The sequence below is a fragment of the Chaetura pelagica genome, unplaced genomic scaffold (genome assembly GCF_000747805.2).
Source record: "Chaetura pelagica isolate M959 unplaced genomic scaffold, ChaPel_1.0 scaffold37, whole genome shotgun sequence".
In the NCBI taxonomy this organism is placed as follows: Eukaryota; Metazoa; Chordata; class Aves; order Apodiformes; family Apodidae; genus Chaetura; species Chaetura pelagica.
This window is the reverse complement of record NW_009954567.1, coordinates 4,231,524-4,249,329: the sequence shown is the minus strand read 5'-3', so window position 1 is coordinate 4,249,329 and position 17,806 is coordinate 4,231,524. Positions and strand designations below refer to the sequence as shown.

At 36.4% G+C, this 17,806-nt stretch overlaps 1 protein-coding gene across 1 annotated transcript in view; it reads right to left on the bottom strand.

Annotated features, from left to right (window-relative positions):
* The window catches only part of CWC27 (CWC27 spliceosome-associated protein homolog (S. cerevisiae)), a 111,904-nt gene that overhangs the window by 75,600 nt on the left and 18,498 nt on the right, over positions 1–17,806 (bottom strand). Inside the window, exons 10-11 of the mRNA XM_010005410.1 lie at positions 17,063–17,096; positions 14,031–14,206 (exon numbers count right to left, since the gene is read on the bottom strand). Of these exons, the coding sequence (XP_010003712.1) occupies positions 14,031–14,206; positions 17,063–17,096 (210 nt within the window). The remainder of the gene's footprint in view (positions 1–14,030; positions 14,207–17,062; positions 17,097–17,806) is intronic.

Sequence of the window (17,806 nt, the reverse complement as noted above, 5' to 3'; positions counted from 1 at the left end):
AAACTATTTTTTTTTATTTTGTGTTCTAGTCTCTGAAATAGCCACACAACTTACTCGTTTGAGAACGCTATCCAAAAGATGGCAAATACATTGATAAAAATGATTATGGATGCTATCTTCTATCACAACGAAAGCAATAATAGATGACTGATTAATAAGCACCTATTTTGTGTAGAGTGCCATTACAGTACATATATACTTTTAAACAGAGTACTACCATAATGTCACTTCTGTAAAAATAACCTGCTACATTTAAAGTCTTTGCTATTTCTTGCTGGGTTTTTTGGGGGGTTTTTTGTTGGGTTTTTTTTGTTGTTTTTTTTTTTTAAATAATGAATCACAAACACTGGCTTTAGAATAGTATTTAATGTACATGCATTCAGAAGTATTCTCCAGATAACAGACAATCCTAACAGAGAGTTTGCATTACTGGACCTGTTGTTCACCAATGCAAGTAAGCTAACCTGTGACATCAAGACTGGGGACAGCCTAAACTGCCATGAACAAGCACTGGTGACATTTGTATTCCTGAGGAGCATGGGGCAGATGAAGAGTAAAAACAGGACTCGGAATTTCAGGAAAGCAAACCTTCAGCTGTTCAAGGAGTTAGTTGATAGGACCCCTTGGAAAACTGCCCTCAGGGACTAGGAAGCAGAACAGAACTTGCAAATCCTTAAGGATGCTTTCCATTGATTGCAAGATGTTGATCTCCGGGTGTAAGAAATCAGGAAAAGAAAGAAAGAGACCAGCTTGGCTGAGTCAAGACCTGCTGGTCAAAATAAAAGGGCAAGAAGGCAACACACAGGCAAAGGAATCAGGGACAGGTGTCCTGTGGATAGTATAAGCATGCTGCCTGGTTGTGTAGGGATAGGGGATGAAGGGACTGAGAGCAGTCCTGAGGAGAAGAACTTGGGGGTACTGGTTCATGAAAAGCCAGACGTGAGCTGGCAATGTACACTCAAAGCCTAAAAAGCCAATGGCATTCTGGGCTGCATCAAAAGAAGTGTGCGCAGCAGGTCAAGGGAGGTGATTCTTTTCCGCTGCTCTACTGATGTGAGACCTTATCTGGAGTACTGTGTCCAGTTCTGGAGTCCTTGGCACAGGAAAGACAAGGTCTTGCTGGAGCAGGTCCAGAGGAGGGCCACAAAAATTATCAGAAGGCTGGAACCCTTTGCTATGAAGACAGGCTAAGAGAGTTGGGGTTGTTCCAACACCCTTGCAGGGGCAGGGTCACCTCCCACTAGAACATGTTGCTCCAAGCCCCATCCAACCTGGCTTTGAACAATTTCATGAGGTGGGGAAACCACAACTTCCCTGGGCAACCTTTCCAGTTTCTCAAAACCCTCTCACTAAAGAATTTCTTCCTATTGTCTAAGTCAAATCTACCTTCTTCCAGCTTAAAATCTTTACCCCTTGTGCTACATGCCCTTCTACAAAGTCCCTCCTCAGTTTTCCTATAGTCCCCCTTCAGATACTGGGTGGATGCTAAAATTATGTAGAGAGGAAGTATTTTCAAGATGTATTAAATAACTATTTAACTAGTTGAAAAGTATGTTAGAATTAAAATATACTTTAACTATGTAAATAGCACAAAACACCAACAAAACTACTCATATACAGTAACTACAATAAAACTCAATTGTGCAGACTGGATTATGTGATAAAAGGCAGCACAATGACAGTCACCTGAGACAGCTGAGAAACTCTATGACATGCAAGGGATATCTAAATACTAAACAATACATATGCATGTTTGTGTAGTGTGTATATATCTATATCTGTATATATAGATATCTAGACATATTTTCCCTAGCTACATATTAATTTCATTCTAATATTTTTCATCACCCTCCAACTTAAAGAAGAACAGAGTTGTAACGAACATTTCATTACAGAAGACAAAACCACAAATTAATACATTCTGTAAAAAAAAAAAAGTGTTAAGTTAATAAGCATTGCCTTGAAGGAAAAGTACCATATACTTTATTTTCAACTTATCTGCAATATTCTCTTTTTGAGAAGCTCATGTCATGAGCTGAAAAGTGACAATTTGAATTAAACAAGCACAACAGGTTGCCAAACTAAGATTACATCTAACAATGTTTCCCAGTACACCAGGCTCCTTCCTGCTCCTGTTGACCTTTCAACACGTGGTTCAGAGACTACTGGATTAAAGCTGTTAACAAGTGACAGGTGCAGCCAATTAACCAAGCAATGACGTAACTGTGACTTCCAGTACTAAGCATGAGGTTTGTTCAGCAAATGATGCTTTCTCATCAATGAGCTCAGTATGGCTGCTTATCACCCAAACTTAAGAAGAACTTCAAAAGCCCTGTACTGCTGATATACTTCTCATTAAAAAGTGATTTTGCTGTGAAATTATCCAACTGTGACTATGGTATGCTTTGCTGTTCTGCAACTTGGGAGGCTGTCATGCAATGTGTATTAACCCTTTTATTGAGAGGCTCACATATTTTCAAGTACACAATAAGTCAAAATAAGAACTAATGAAAGTAGCAGTAAGAAGTGCATGGGAGTTTAAATCAGTCAAAAAAAGATACAAGAAACCAAGTAGTTGTGTTATAGCCAAGCAATGAATATCAACAGAATATTTTGACATCACAATTTCAAATACAGTGTTTGCTCAACTTCAGGTCTTCATGACAGTAAAAACTATTTTTAAAACAGTTTAAAATGAAATCAATCTACAATGTTATCAACAGTCCTTTCTTAATGGTAGTTGTCACAATTTATAGTGATTAAAATCTGCCTGTGCTTGTCTTTTCTGTTAAAATATGAGGGAGAACGTTCAGGAAAGCATTAAAGGTCTGACTACCTGAGGATGTATTCCACTATCCAGTTGTCCTGTACAGATCATTACTGTTTCATGTTTTAACCTCTGACTCATGTCTTTTTAACAGACAAGCATATATTGAACTGTAACTTCTTTGACATTCATAATTACTTTATTTAACCATTACTTTTCACACAAAAAGAATACTGCCATATAAAACAGCTACGTAGCACCTACCAGATTTCCTGAACCATTAATAACCCCCCAGGTCAACTGTAGACTCAAATATATCATCATACCACATCTAACTGAATATACTAAAATAAGTATGTAGTTTTGTAAATTACTCACAATAAGACCTCGTAGCAGTCAATGAATGACAATGTGGAGTAATTCACTTATAATGCAGAGTGGTTCAACCAGTTAAGTAAAGATTTTGGATGTCCTTCAAAGTCCCAGTAGCATCAACCTGCAGATAAGTACTCTGTGTATTCAGGCTTACAAAGAGACAAAATCCACCCCTACCTATCACACAGATGCAAGAGATGACCATATAGACACACAACACAGGGTGAGCTGGGGGGGCATGGGGTGACTTACTGGTCCAACTCAGTATCAGACACTGTTGACCTGAAGAATCATACAAAACCAGCAGGAGATCAAAAAGCATCTAGCCAGCCATACAAGTAACAACATCTGCAAGTCATCTTCAGAGACAGATGAAGTCTGAAAAGAGCAAAGACTTCTTTAATGAAACATAAAAGAGACCTGGAGACCTGGTCACGCAAGACATAGAGAAGGCTGAGGTCCTCAATGACTATTTTGTCACAGTCTTCATCAGCAGAGATGCTCATCACACCAGCCAAGTTAGAGAAGGGAAAGGCAGAAACTGGGAAAAGGAAGATCCCCTTGATGTACGAGTTGAGCGGGTTTGAGAACACCTGAAAGACCTGACGGTGCACAAATCGAGGGGACCTGATGGAAAACATGCAAGGCTCCTGAAGAAACTCGCAGATAAAGTTGCAAAGCTTCTGTCCATCATATTTGAAAAGTCTTGACAGTCTAGTGAAGTTCCCACTGACTGGCAAAGGGGAGACATCACACCCATTTTCCAAAAAGGGAAAAAAGGAAATTGGGTGGAGAATGGATTGATAACAGCCCTGAGGAAAAGGACTTGGGCTTGATTGCAAACAAGAAGCTCAACGTGAGCTGGCAATGTGTGCTTGCAGCCCAGAAAGCCATCTGTGTCCTATGTTACATCAGAAGAAATGTGGCCAGCAGATCAAGGGAAGTGATTCTCCCACATCTTCTGTAGACTCTTGAGACCCTACCATTAAGTAAGAAGGACATGGAGCTCTTGATGCAAGTCCAGGGGAAGGTCACAAAGATGATCAGAGGGCTGGAGCAGCTCTGCTATGAAGGCAGGCTGAAAGATGTTGGGGTTGTCCAGTCTGGAGAACAGAAGGCTCTGGGGAGACCTCATAGCAGCCTTCCAGCATCTGAAGAGGCTACAAGAAAGCTAAGGAGGGACTTTTTAAAAGGGCTTGTAGTGATAGGACAAGGGCTAATGGATTAAAACTTGAATAGGGGAGACTTAGATTATACATTAGAAGCAAATTCTTCACTATGAGGGTGGCAAAACACTGGAACAGGTTGCCAAGAGAAGTTGTGGAAGGCCCTCTCATCCGTGGCAGTATTCAAGGGCAGGCTGGATGGGTCTCTGAGCAGCCTGATCTAGTGAGAAGTGTCCCTGCCCATGTAGGGGTGTTGGATTTAGATGGTCTTTAAGTTCCCTTCCAACCCTAGCCATTCTATGATAAAATCAGAAAGAAACTCTAACAATAACTGGCTCCTTCCTAGGACAGGTCTGCCATCCCTCCCTTATGTTTCAAGCTTCCAAACTTCATGCAAAGACAGCTAATTTCATGGTTATGAAGCCTCTATATTCCAGAGGTTATAAGCATTATGCAGAAATGTCCAGTAATTTTCTAGAAGTTGGGTTGGGTTCAGCCTTTATGTTGCAGAAACAGGTTCAATAAGCCATGCTGACCCCACACACCAAAACGGTCAACTCCGTTGCTCTAAGAACATGTGCAAGGATACAGAAGCAGTCTCCACATGTCAACTTTACAGGCTGGGCTTACTAACTTTGACTCCACACTGCAGTAATATGGTTTATACAGCTTTAAAAAGTTAAGCCACATTTCCGTAGCACTGCAGAAAAAAACCACTAAAACTCAAGATTGCCTTCTCAATTCTTGCACTCACTCACCCAGCAATACCTTCCTGTTTCGGAATGACCCTTAGCTAGAAACGGGCAGCTAAGAATAATGCAGCATGGCAGCATACTACATTATTCTCTTCTGCCCTCTTTTATGACATCTGTCTCTTTGATGCCTCTAAGTAATTTCTGTAATTTATCGGACAGGGAAGAGGCAGTGTAATTTATTCTCTGAGCTCTGGGATCCAAAAGAAGTAGAAAATATACAAGCTAACGGTAAGAGACAAATGCGAACAGGCTAGAACCAGCTCTGTGAAACTGTATTTTGTGCTGCTGTTCCCACTGCAATTATCAGTATTATCTGTTTTATCAGAGTTCTTCCCTCGTATGAGATGCTCTAGTACCTCTGACAGTAATAATCTGACTGGACAGCCACCCTACAGCATTAAACCACCCTCTTAACACCTTTGTGGTAGTAAAGGCAGTCTCTACAAAAAGTCATTTTCTACAGAAGATGGCAATACCTGGTTTAGTTAGTAGTGACGGTAGTTTAGGACAAAGACCATTTTATCATGATATTATTCAGCAAACCAAGAAGAAACTAATTCAGTTTTCTGTCAGGTGCTCATTCAGAGAGACACCTATTTTCAAATTTAAAAGAAACATTGCTTTCTAAAAGTAATTTTATTTGAAAAGATGCCCTAAACATGCAATATTTGGCCATGATACTTTGAATTTACCAACATCTTTCATTTTATATATAGAAAGTAAAAAGAATAAGCAGTTGCACAGAGAAAAGGGGGAAGCTGGTTATTTATAATTTGTTCCTAAATTCCTGAAAAAAAAAAAGTAACGAATCAGATGCACTGAAATTCATTAAAGTTACAGCTGCTGAATAAAACAACAACACTGGTTTCTCAAAACCGATTAATTTTATTTGCATAGCTTTGCCTTAATTATATGCAAAGGATTCTGATTAAAAAGCGAGTATTTTAGTCTGTACGTATCCTTGACTGTTGACCAATAAAAAGTCTGCCCGGCAATGAACCTCAAAAGTTAATTCCTCAAAACATAATTCCTAAAATTTATTGTAATACTTATTACCATGTTTAGTCAGTTTTTCTGAATTCAGACTCAGTGAACTACAGTAAGACTATTAATTACAGAAATAATGACACTTGCAGCTAGAGGATCTAGCTTGCATCAAGTTTTACTCTCCTGTTCTCAAACTCCTGTATCCTCGAAGAGACACAAACTTAAGCTGCAAGAAATTACCCAATTTACCACTTTTTTCAAGCAAGTAATCTCACAGAAAGAACATTGAGAGAATAAGAAAATAAATCTCAAATTCTACACTAAAATATAGCAGTATAGATACATTCACACACACACAAAATCTTTAAAATTTTTGATACTTCATTATGAAATACTTTTTATAAATACCTATGATTGAACTACATTCAGAAGCACAAAGAGCACTGAAACACGTTTACAAGGATGTAATTCAGAAATGTAAAAATATCACTTTACAATATGATACCAGAATATTAGTCATTTTACTATCTTATCCAAATTCTCAGTAAGGCTGCCCTTCTCTATGACCACAAACTCCATGTACAGTACACTACAGTGAGATCTAATACTATTTACACTAGTGTCATTCAATGTAAAATTCAAGAGATCAGCACAGAGAGGTAGAAACCAATACGTAGCATCACTGGCTGCACAGAATCATAGAAAAGTTCTGGTTGGAAAAGATCTTTAAGGACATCACGTCCAAGCATTAAGCCAGCACTGCCAAGTCCACCACTAAACCATTTCTTTAAGCACCACATTTACCATCTACATGTCTTTTAAATATCTCCAGGGATGGTGACTTTACCACTTCCCTGGTCAGCCCACTCCAATGCTTTTGGTGAAATTTTTTGGTGAAATTTTTTTCCTAATATCCAACATAAACCTTACCAGGTGCAACTTGATTTGCAGACAACTCAGATAAGATCTGTACTAAAAAAATTACCAGCATGTTAAGTGTCATAAACAGGGTAAAAAATAATATGAAGTGTGGCTTTTTATCTAAGACAATAGTAGCTGCAATCTTGGAGGTAAAAAAAAAAAAAATAATAAAAAAATAGCAGTTATCTTTACCATCTGAAAGATTTCAAAATCAAATCTGGTTAGATAACAAAAGTCAAGTATGTAATTCAGCTTTACTACCAAACTACCAACTACTACTATTAACTACTATTAAAAATTTAACTTGTTAGGCAAGAATTGAGTTTAATTTCTTTTTATTCAGGAACCATTATTAATTACAGAGATTCTATAAACAGAATCTGAAAAACAAGATAAATTGTTTTACACTGTAGTAAAAGTATCTATTACCTACTTGGCTCTGCAGTAAGGCATGTAAAATAATAAAAATGTGGAATTATACCATGACTTGACTGTCTAAAGACAAGAGCAAATGTAATAAATAAAGAAAATGTCTGAATATATTGTAGTTATTCATCACTACAGCACCACTTTAAGATGTACTGCTTACATTTACAGGAAATGTATTCTATAATGGAAGTAAAAACCTCAAAATGTCTCCTTCCATGCTACTCAACTCTGATGAAACAAAGAAAGGAAATGGAGCACGAACATTTAGCAATTAAAAAGTACATGGCTATACTACCGTTAAACCCGTCTTGTTATGTTACAAAAATAAAAAAACAAATAAATAAATAAAATCACATGTGCAACTAAACAACTGAGAACACTCCAGCCCTTTGAAATTACACTGTACCCACAATATAGCGCTAACAATTCACGGTGTAATAAGGATTACACATTCTCACCTTCCATCATGCTAACTTGTATTTTCACGGGTCATCTAAGCATCCTTTTTTCCAGGTGACTAGACAAATGCACACACAAACTTCACCTAAAAATACAGTGACTCTTGCCAAGTAGCAGCAGGATGAAACAGACCACAGTAACAATCCCGTCTTTGTCCCAGGCTAACACTATACCTATTAACACGCTTTGATGCTTAGCCAAGAAAAATCTCAGTGCTGGAATTCTGGGTTTTGTGTCCAAACAATCTGGGTTTGTGTTCAATATGGTATAGTCTGCTTTTAAGTTACTGCCAATCACTAACTCTACAAAGAGTATGTCTGGGATTACTTTTTCTTTACAATGAATGTTATTAAGGTAAAGAATACAGAAAAATCTGTATTATTTTGAAAAGAAAAATTAATCAAGCAATCCTCAGCACTAAGTAAATGGTCTTATTCAGAAAAATAAGGTACTTCTAGAACCAATTCTGAAGTAATCTTTCTTTCTTGTATGTCAGCAATATATGTCAGAAAGACTGACTTTCTTGAACAATATAAGAAAATGCAAATTAAAAGGAAAATACTGGCATTTTAAATTTAGGAATTAATTTTTACAAAAGGAAAAGATAAATTCTTTCATTTTTTGAGACAACAAGCAAGAGAACTTCATCAGTCAAAAGTAACTGATCAACAGTTCTAAGGAAGAATGCATAAAATGTAAAACATTACACTTAAAGCAACTATTACTGCTTTCCTTAAACAAAATCAGTCAGACTGAAGTGAGTGATACCATGAGCACTGAGGAAAAGAAGTATGTAAAGCAAAAGAAAACAGAAATAGTGTACTTCAAAAGAATTAGTATTTTAATATTACTTGAGAAGATGAGAAAAATCCTAATAACCAAATGACTTGATAAAACATGTAATTATTAAACCAAAAGTGAATATCAGTCAAGGTTCTAGGTTGCAACAAGATGTCGTCCACATTTCTCTTTAAGAGTTATGTCTAAATGTTTTAAGCAGTGTGCTGTGGGCAGAAGCTCATGCACACTTTCTACAGCACTAACACTTGCTTAAAAGCCTCTTTTCTTTGACAGCTTACTTCTGGCTCTGGCTTTGTAGCTAACTTTTTAAACTTGATTTACTGGAATTTTAAAAGGGATCTGTTTTACAAGGAACTCCATAAGCAACTGTAACTGAAGAAAAAAATGGCTGGAAAAAGTGGCCAAGGGCAGAGGAAGGGAAGGTGATAATCTCTCGAGCACAGCCTTATGAAGAAAAAAAAAAGTTACTCAATCCCAATGGTAAGGACTTTTTCTGTCCTTTTAGTAAAAATATTTCTTCCTCTCCTTTAGCCTTCATGCCATAAAATGACTGTCAAATTCCAGGCCTTAGTAATTTCAGTGGTTCTCAGGCTTACTTCTATGAACTTTTACTTCCATTAATAGTTTCACTGGAATCATTGAGTCATGTAAACATTTGCAGAACTGAGCAATTTCCATATGACTGTGGAGAAAGGGCAATTCATAAATTAGCAATTTGGTTTCAAATCCATATTGAATTTATATGCTGTGATAAGTTAATCAAAGCATACAAAACACATAAAAACTAATGTGGAAACATATCAAAACAAACATCTGAAATGTAGGTAGGTATGACTAAGATATTACATAGCATGTGAGTGAGTCTGTGTGGTATCATTACAAAGCTAGGATAACAATACCAAAACAAAAGATTAAGAAACTATTCTCCTTCCCTTCTTTCAGATACTCTGGAAATATACAGGGCTGAATGTCTTTCTTTCTTTTTCTTCTTATATCTAAAGTGATTTTGTGTATGTGTGACTTTCAACATTAACCATAGTTAAGATCAAGTAAGGCAGCAGAAAAATACCAAACATTCATTTTCTGGGGAAGCAATTTATAAAGCACAGACACTAAAAGAAAGGAAAAAAAGTTGCTTAGAAATTACAAAGATGTGGAAGTTTCTAAGTTCATACTTTTCAAAAGGTAGAAGCTTAAAAGAGCTCAACCACACCGGAATTTAAAAGAATTAAATTCTTTTCAGCACTAATTTAAAATAATACATCAAAGTAAGTTCCTGTTTCAGATTTCTTCATTAAAGTTGCATTGACTTAGCTTACCATAATACCATTCCCACTGTTTTTTGATATGTAGACAATGAATTTCCATCAGTTTGTGTCTGTGCTTTTTCTCAACATTATGGGGGGGGAAGGGGTGGGGAGCTGGGGGCAAGTTTTCCCTTTTCTATCAGGTAGCTCCAGCTCACACATCTGCTCCATTGCTGCAGCAATAAAGCACAACAGATGTAACACAGACTTAAGAGTATTTAGGATTCAAGGGAGTTCCACCTGCAAACCATAGGAGGCATGTGTAAATCAGAACCAGCACAATGCACTTACAGTGCAATTTAGGTATTATGCAGTATAATAATATTTCATAGACCATTATTTTGTCTACTAAATTTCTGACAATCTCAAAGTTCTTCAAAGTAGTGCTGTGCTTAAGCCATGTCATAACTCTGACTTTATGCTGTTTGCCACATGTACAGCAAGGACTGCTTGTAGCAGCACCTACACTTACACAGAAAAAACAGAAAATGTGTTGATCTTGACATATTACAGTAGCTTTCTGTATTCTTATACTGTAAAGTCAATTAATTATTAATGAAATAACTTAACTCCTCCCTCACAGCTAATGCTCCCAACTCTTTACCTATTCAAGCACAGTTTTCCTCAGATTCCCATGAAGTGTTCCTCTAGAGGAAGAACACTGTCCTCATGTATACCAAAAATGTTTAGGCAGGTACTATCAGCATAATACAGGAATTATAGCTCCTACACACTTGCCAGGTCTTTGCAACCAAACTGACATGTTTGAATTAATATCTTTTCAGGAATAGATACGATGAATAACCAAAACTGTTTAATTCAGCTAGTGCTTAGGACACACTGTATCTAAGGCAAGTGACTAACCTAATGAAACTTTACTTGGACACAGGCTGACAAAGATACAGAAAAACAGGAAGACTGAAATACTGCTCTGTATCTATATACACATATTTCATATGACTAGTACTTTCCATCTGAGAACTACTGCTCCTCCAAAGAGCTTTTGAAACATTTCAAGAGTGAAAGAACAGAATTAGAAACCTGAATCTATTAATTACTGAAAAACAACCAGTATAACATTTGTAACAGTCCTAAGTATGCTTAATGTCATAAAAGCCACTAAAGGCTAGGATTTAAGATAAAAAATTCTTATACTCTGCACTGAAACAGGACTAGTTGGAGAGATTTAATATGCAGCATTAGATGAGCTTTTGCACTTTTCCAGAAATACTGTTTAGAATTTGATAGGTTATTAAATAGATGCAGCATACAATTTGAGGAAAGCAGCAGAAATATTGTTAAGAAAGGCTGATATGGTAACTGTATAAATAAAAAAGGATGTAGAGGTAAGGAAAAAAAGCTGTTGCTCTCTGTATATAGCAATAGTAAGACCAGTAAGTCATGACTTATGAAAGCTCTTTAAAGAAGGTTGATAAATTGTAGAAAATACAAAAAAAAGCCATAAAGTTATTTGAAGACTGGGTAAAATGTCTTGCTGTGAAAGACTGAAAAAACTCAATAGGTAAAGCTTATCAAAAAGACAGAAAGGACCTGATTAGAATTTAAGTAGTTGCAGAGAAAATACAGCTTACTGCAGTGAACTTAAAAAAAACCAAAAACACAGCAAAACCAATTCATTGGCTACAAGTTGCACTTAGACAAATGCAAATATGTAACTGGATGAGATACTGTTAGGGGTAAGGTACCTAAAAACTTGAATAGATTACAGTTACTGCGTAAATATGGACCAACCTCATTGGTCTGATATCTACAAAATACATATGAATGCCCTTCCTGTTCAGCTGCATCCAAACAGTGAGCTCAAACCAGGGCTAACTGGCAGAAAATTATGGCACAAGATACGCAGTTTATGTAGTGGCCTCCTCTGTCTTAAAACACTATTAACAGAATACCTGAATTTGCTATGAAAACAGCAGTAGTTCTTCAGGTATAGTGAAGTTTGCAGTCAGCTGCAAAAAGTTCTAACTCAAGAACTCATAAATTCTTATTAATGCACAATTTTATTTCCTGGTGCTAAACTGAAAATCAAGGACCAGACAAGGACCAATAGTAACAGTTAGACCTGGTTTAAGAAAACGCTAGTTGGATTAGAAATATATTTAATAAATTGGAAAGAGCAATTATTGTGAAAAAAGAATACCAGAGTTCTATTTAGAAATAGATAGAACTCATATTCCAAAGTGAGTAAGTAGCTCTAAGTATATGGTATTCACATCACATTGCCACTGCCTACAAAGCAACAACATTCACAAAAAAGTATACAAGTAGATTCCTGAACACAAGATGAGATACTGGATTATTCAAACTGGAAGTTTAAATAAAACACCTGCAGACATACATATATAACTTAAAACCAAATTTGCCTTTGCTAAATCCATGCTGACTACTTCCCATCACCTCTTCTCCTTCATATGCTCAGAAATAGCTTCCAAGAGGACATATCTGACTATTTGCCCAAGGACCAAAGTAATGCTGCCTGGCTTATCCCTGTCATAATTGCCTGTTTTTAAAATGGTTGCAGTAACATCCTCCACTCAGAAGATCTCCACAGCATTTCAAAGATTACTGACAGTAGCTTTACAACGACTGTATAGTGAAAAACTGTACAGTCAACTGTACCCTACTTGCACTCAGGTCTTGCAAACAAAAAGCAGTGAAAATTAAAACATGGGAACCAGAAAGAAATAGCACCCGAGCTCCACCTACAGGATGAAAACAAATGTAAACCAAACATTTTTATTTACCAAACTATGACTGTTCACCCTGAAGCCTTCAGATGATCACTTGAAGCCACTGCAACTATACAAATTTCACGTAATGCTGTTAAATTTGATTACTATTTCAATGATAACAAACTCTTCCTCTATCTGTACACATTCCTTCATATAGACAGTTGTATTATACTTCGAAGCTTAGGTGGAAGTTTTCAAATAAAAAAAATTATAGAGCTGTGGAACTTCCCTAACAATCTGCCAGAATTAGTGGGAATTTTTTTTTCCTGAAGTCTCCTATCTAACACAAAACTGTAAAGTGTCTCAAATTATTTTTTTAAAACATCCTCAAAAGCTTCAAATGCATATTGAATTAACTAAAAATTAAATTCACCATTTGAGCTCTCAAAGAATGCCTACATTTAAAAGCAGTACTAGATCTCAGTACCATGAATCTGAGAAGGTGTCTATTATAGTTTCCATATTCTTCTGAAACAGATAAGCAAACTTCTGACTTTACGAATGGATTTGTAATAAAAGAAACAAGACTGCTACAAATTAATACAGATCTGTAGAAAAACCCTTACATGTTAAAAGACAGTGCTTTGCAAAATATTTTTAGAAGTTCAATTATTCTATTAGCACATATAAATACCTGATGAGATGAATAATTGTTACGTATCAGATGTTTCTTGGCCCTCTGATACGTTAGTAGACATTACCCTTCAAGGTATGTACGGTGGATCCAACTTTTTCTTTGATATTTGCACCTCTCACAGCTATGTCTGCTCAGATCAACATACACTTGGACTACAGTGGGTGGTGAAGTCCCATGAGAATATTATCACTAATCTTCAGTACACTTACAGAAAAGTTACTCTTACAGACAATAAAAAATTGGTAATGTTTACCTTCCTTTATCTCATGAAATCTGAAAGATTGTAACACCTTATATATAACAAACAGTACCATCCCTTTGATTCACATGTCAGAAGATGCCAGACAATTATTGTGAAATACTGCTACAGAATCATAATAGTCAGCCTAAAGCTAATTTAATAATTTGGATACAGTGTTACACTACTAAACATAGACATATTCCAACTCTTCAAGAAAAGCTCCAGATGGTATTTATTGGTATGGTATTAATTGCAATGTTGGAAAGCCGGTAGATTGACTATTTCCTGTTATTCTCAGTGGTGAATGTCCATCAGGTGGGAATAATTTTAATGTAATACTAATGAATCAATGTAGTTAACAGCAAAACTGGAAATGAGCAGAAAACCTAACTGTAAACAAGTTGAAAGAAAGAAAAAAAGCATTATACTTACCTGCGACTAGTTGTTTTCTTTTCTGTCTTAGTTTCTTCATCTTGAAGCTGCTGTTTAGCATTTTCACTTGTATCAATCTTTAACTTCTTGGCAATACGTTCTTTTATTTGAAACCTCTCACTGGTAGCAGCATCTCCTTCTACACTATCAGCATCTTCATCATGTTCCTCTTCATCCTTTAATGATTTAAAATTATAAAACCCCTTCATCTTTAACTACAGAATGTTGAATACATGGAAATTTTTTCTTAGAAAAATAATCCATTACAAAAATACCCCACATTTTAAAGCTGTATTTAAAAGCAAACTTTTAAAATAAATATATCCTTATTTGCTTCAGATAGAACAAAACAAACAAAAAAATACAATAATTAAATATTTTTTCATACATAAATTACATCTTTTCTGTATGGCTTGAAAAACTAAAACATTCTGTTCTGGAATGTAAACCCTTGCAGGTCTGCAGAAGACGTCATAGCAATGTGGTACTAGACTGGTATTTGTATCCAGAATTTGACAAATATAGAAACATACACTCAATCTTCCTAGTTGGCTGGCCTGTAGTAGACTCCCCATTATGATGTCCCCTGTCCCTGCACTCCTTTTAATTCTGACTCATAAGCTCTTGGCCAGCTCCTCATCCATCCCCAGGAAGACTTGCATGCACTCCGGGATGGAGCATACATTGTTTGGCATAGGATACAATAAAATTTCCCCAAGAAAAAATAAAATATATTTCGTTTATCTTAACTGATAAATTATTAGGGATATGAAGGGATAACAGAATTCAATGGCAGGGGCAGAATCCAGAAACAGAATATGAAAGGACTGTGTTCATGGTGTTTAACAGTCAAGGATAAAGACAGATTACTGGTGGAGATTTGGCTAGGGTTTAGGTAAGAGCATTCCACTGAAAGACAAATAGAATTGGATAGGAAATTTTCTAGAATACAAATTGACACCACTTGAAAAAATTCAATTGCTAAATAGTTAGCTAACTAAAAATTATAGAAATCTGAATAACAGGAGGGATATTGCATGGAAATATTTTAAAATGGAAAAGACAAAATTTTTCAACCTGTCCAACTCATCTGAACCTCCTACTTCCCACATCTTCCACTACCCTCACTCTGCACAGGACCTGATCAGCCGTCTTCAAGAAAAACACTGACAAAATAGGATATAAACTTCCTCCTCAACCCCCTCCCCCTCCTGCAACTCTACTCTTTTCTCCTGTCCAGTCTCCTCCTTCAGTCTCTCTACTGTCTCATTAACTCCATCTGATCTCCTGTCTTTTAGAATCACAATTTTCTCAAGTCTCATTACCAGCTAATATGTTTAACACAGTTCCACCCAGAGTGGGCTACACGACAGCCGAGGAGGGAAGCAGCTGTTCAGTCGGATGATGGTGTGCCCCAAGTGATAAAGAAATGCAAAACTGCCTGCCTGGAAGCTGTACTAGTTTTTGCTGCTACTAGTAAACTCAAAGGATCTGACTCTTCAAGCGTAAAATGTATGACATTGCGGATGCAGTAAGAGAAACAGGATAATATTTAAGAGTCAGAACAGTAAGGTCAGGCACTTAAGAGAATAATAACAAGCTTTTATTACAGACTACGGATCTGTGATTAACAGGGAGGTAGGCAAACCTGGTGTCATTAGTTTAATTGCTGATCCCCTGCTCATTGGATGGCTATAAAACTACCAACATGCTGCAGCCGTGCAAATGCAGAAGTGACCCTGTGATGTGTTAACTGCACAAGAGATATGCAATATATAAGATGCAAGAGATGGCAAATGGCAAAATACTAGTAATACTTTACCAGGCTCAGATAACTGCAGTACCTGCAGGAAAAAAGCCTTCCCATCTTCTACTTCATGGCATTACAATAATAGCACTCTAAGTAATTTAAATAAATTTAAATAAATATACCTAACATGTCACTATTTCTATATTCCCCAAATCCGGTTCACTTCACAAATGGCTATTTGAACATCTGAATAATTATTAATTAAATAACATTCTCAGAACCCTTCTGACACTTAAAGGCTCTTGCACAGCTGGAATTATTGTGGACAGGAGTTCAAGAACTTGAATTCATACTATGCAATATATACTATTCAAACAATAGGAAACGGTGGAAGGAGACTGTTTTCTTCTGTTTTCCATTTTTAGGGATAGACTGTGTCTTTCCTTCGTTTCTACAGTCTATCAACTAAGTGTACACGGTAGATAGATATCGAAGACAGTAATTTTCAGGATTCATTCTGGGGAATAGGAAACTACACTCCCAGTCAAACATTACATCCTCATCTCAATAGCAACTCAAAGGGGTTCCCCCAAGACCTACAGCTGGAGGCAAAGGCATACTTCACCTAGCAACCTTACTCTGCAGCATGTATGACAAATTCATAGAATGGCTAGGGTTGGAAGATTATCAATGCTGTAATCCTATCATAGAAGACCAACAAATTTGTCAGGCGTGACGTGTCCTTAGTGAAGCTGTGTTGTCTGCCATCAATCACTCCTCATTTTCCATGTGCCTCCATGATCTTGCTGAGCATGGAGGTGTGACTGACTGGCTTACAGCTGCCTGGGTCTTCTGGTTAAATGTCACTGCTTGGTTATTCCTGTGATAGTGTTCATTAATACAATTTAAGTGATAAATATTTACTGAAGTTTTGTTTCCTTGAAGAAATCTTTCCAACAGGACTCTCACTGATACACACTGTTGTGACATACATACATGTCACTCTGTAACACATCCCTTCCCATACATCTAACCTACTGACTGAAATATCTGGTAAGCAGTTTCTATAAAGTGCAATAGGTAGTATGCAGTAGCAACTCTACCCTATGAATGCTCACAATGGTCAAACCTTAGAACTCTCTTAGTGTTTGCAGCCTTTTGTTGGAAATCTGACTGGAGCTTGTTTTCTAAAACACTGAAAGTAGCACTTGTTCCTCTAAGAAAATCTAATTCACATACAGTAAAAAACAAATACTTATTTGTAAACAAAAAAGTTACTTACCTCACTCAAATCCCTTTCTTCACTCGCTTCTTCACTAGAAGAAAAATAACCGTAACTACTTTGACCACCAGAGATTTAAAATACTGTTTAAAAAACACAGTTGTGTTACAAACTTCTTTGTTTGGTTAGCTACTTGAAATTTTTGCCAACCCAGTTATTTATATCACCCTCACATTAACATTAAAAGTATCAATTAATAGTATTTTTTGTCATTTAACTGTCATAATCCTTTCTAATTAGAAATGTTTAAAAACACAGGATAAAACCAGAGACTTTCATACAGTGGATAAGTTCTAACTGTATCTCAAGCAATCCAGAAAAAACACTTTGTATACAGTTAACAGAAAATACCCAACAAAAATCCTTCATCTTAAAACTGTAGTTCTGTTAGAGAAACAAAGCAAAGAGTATTGAAGGTTTCCCCAAAGTCAAGGCACTTTACACCATCAGTAAGTACTCAAGGTCAACAAAGAAACTAAATTTGTTGGAATCAATTACATTACTTTCACTAAAAAAATTAATCCAGAAAACTCTGTGAAAGCATTATTAACAGAAGATTATGATTTAAAAAAACCACAAAACCAACCAAGCATAAAACAAAAACACATTTAGAAGTATTAAAGAAAATATTTATATGGCACCGAGGTCTGTAATTCTGATGCCAGGCTTGAATAAACAGAAGCCGTAGTAAAAAGTGAAATGACCTACTCGGGATTTGTGACATGGCTATAAAGGGAACTGCTG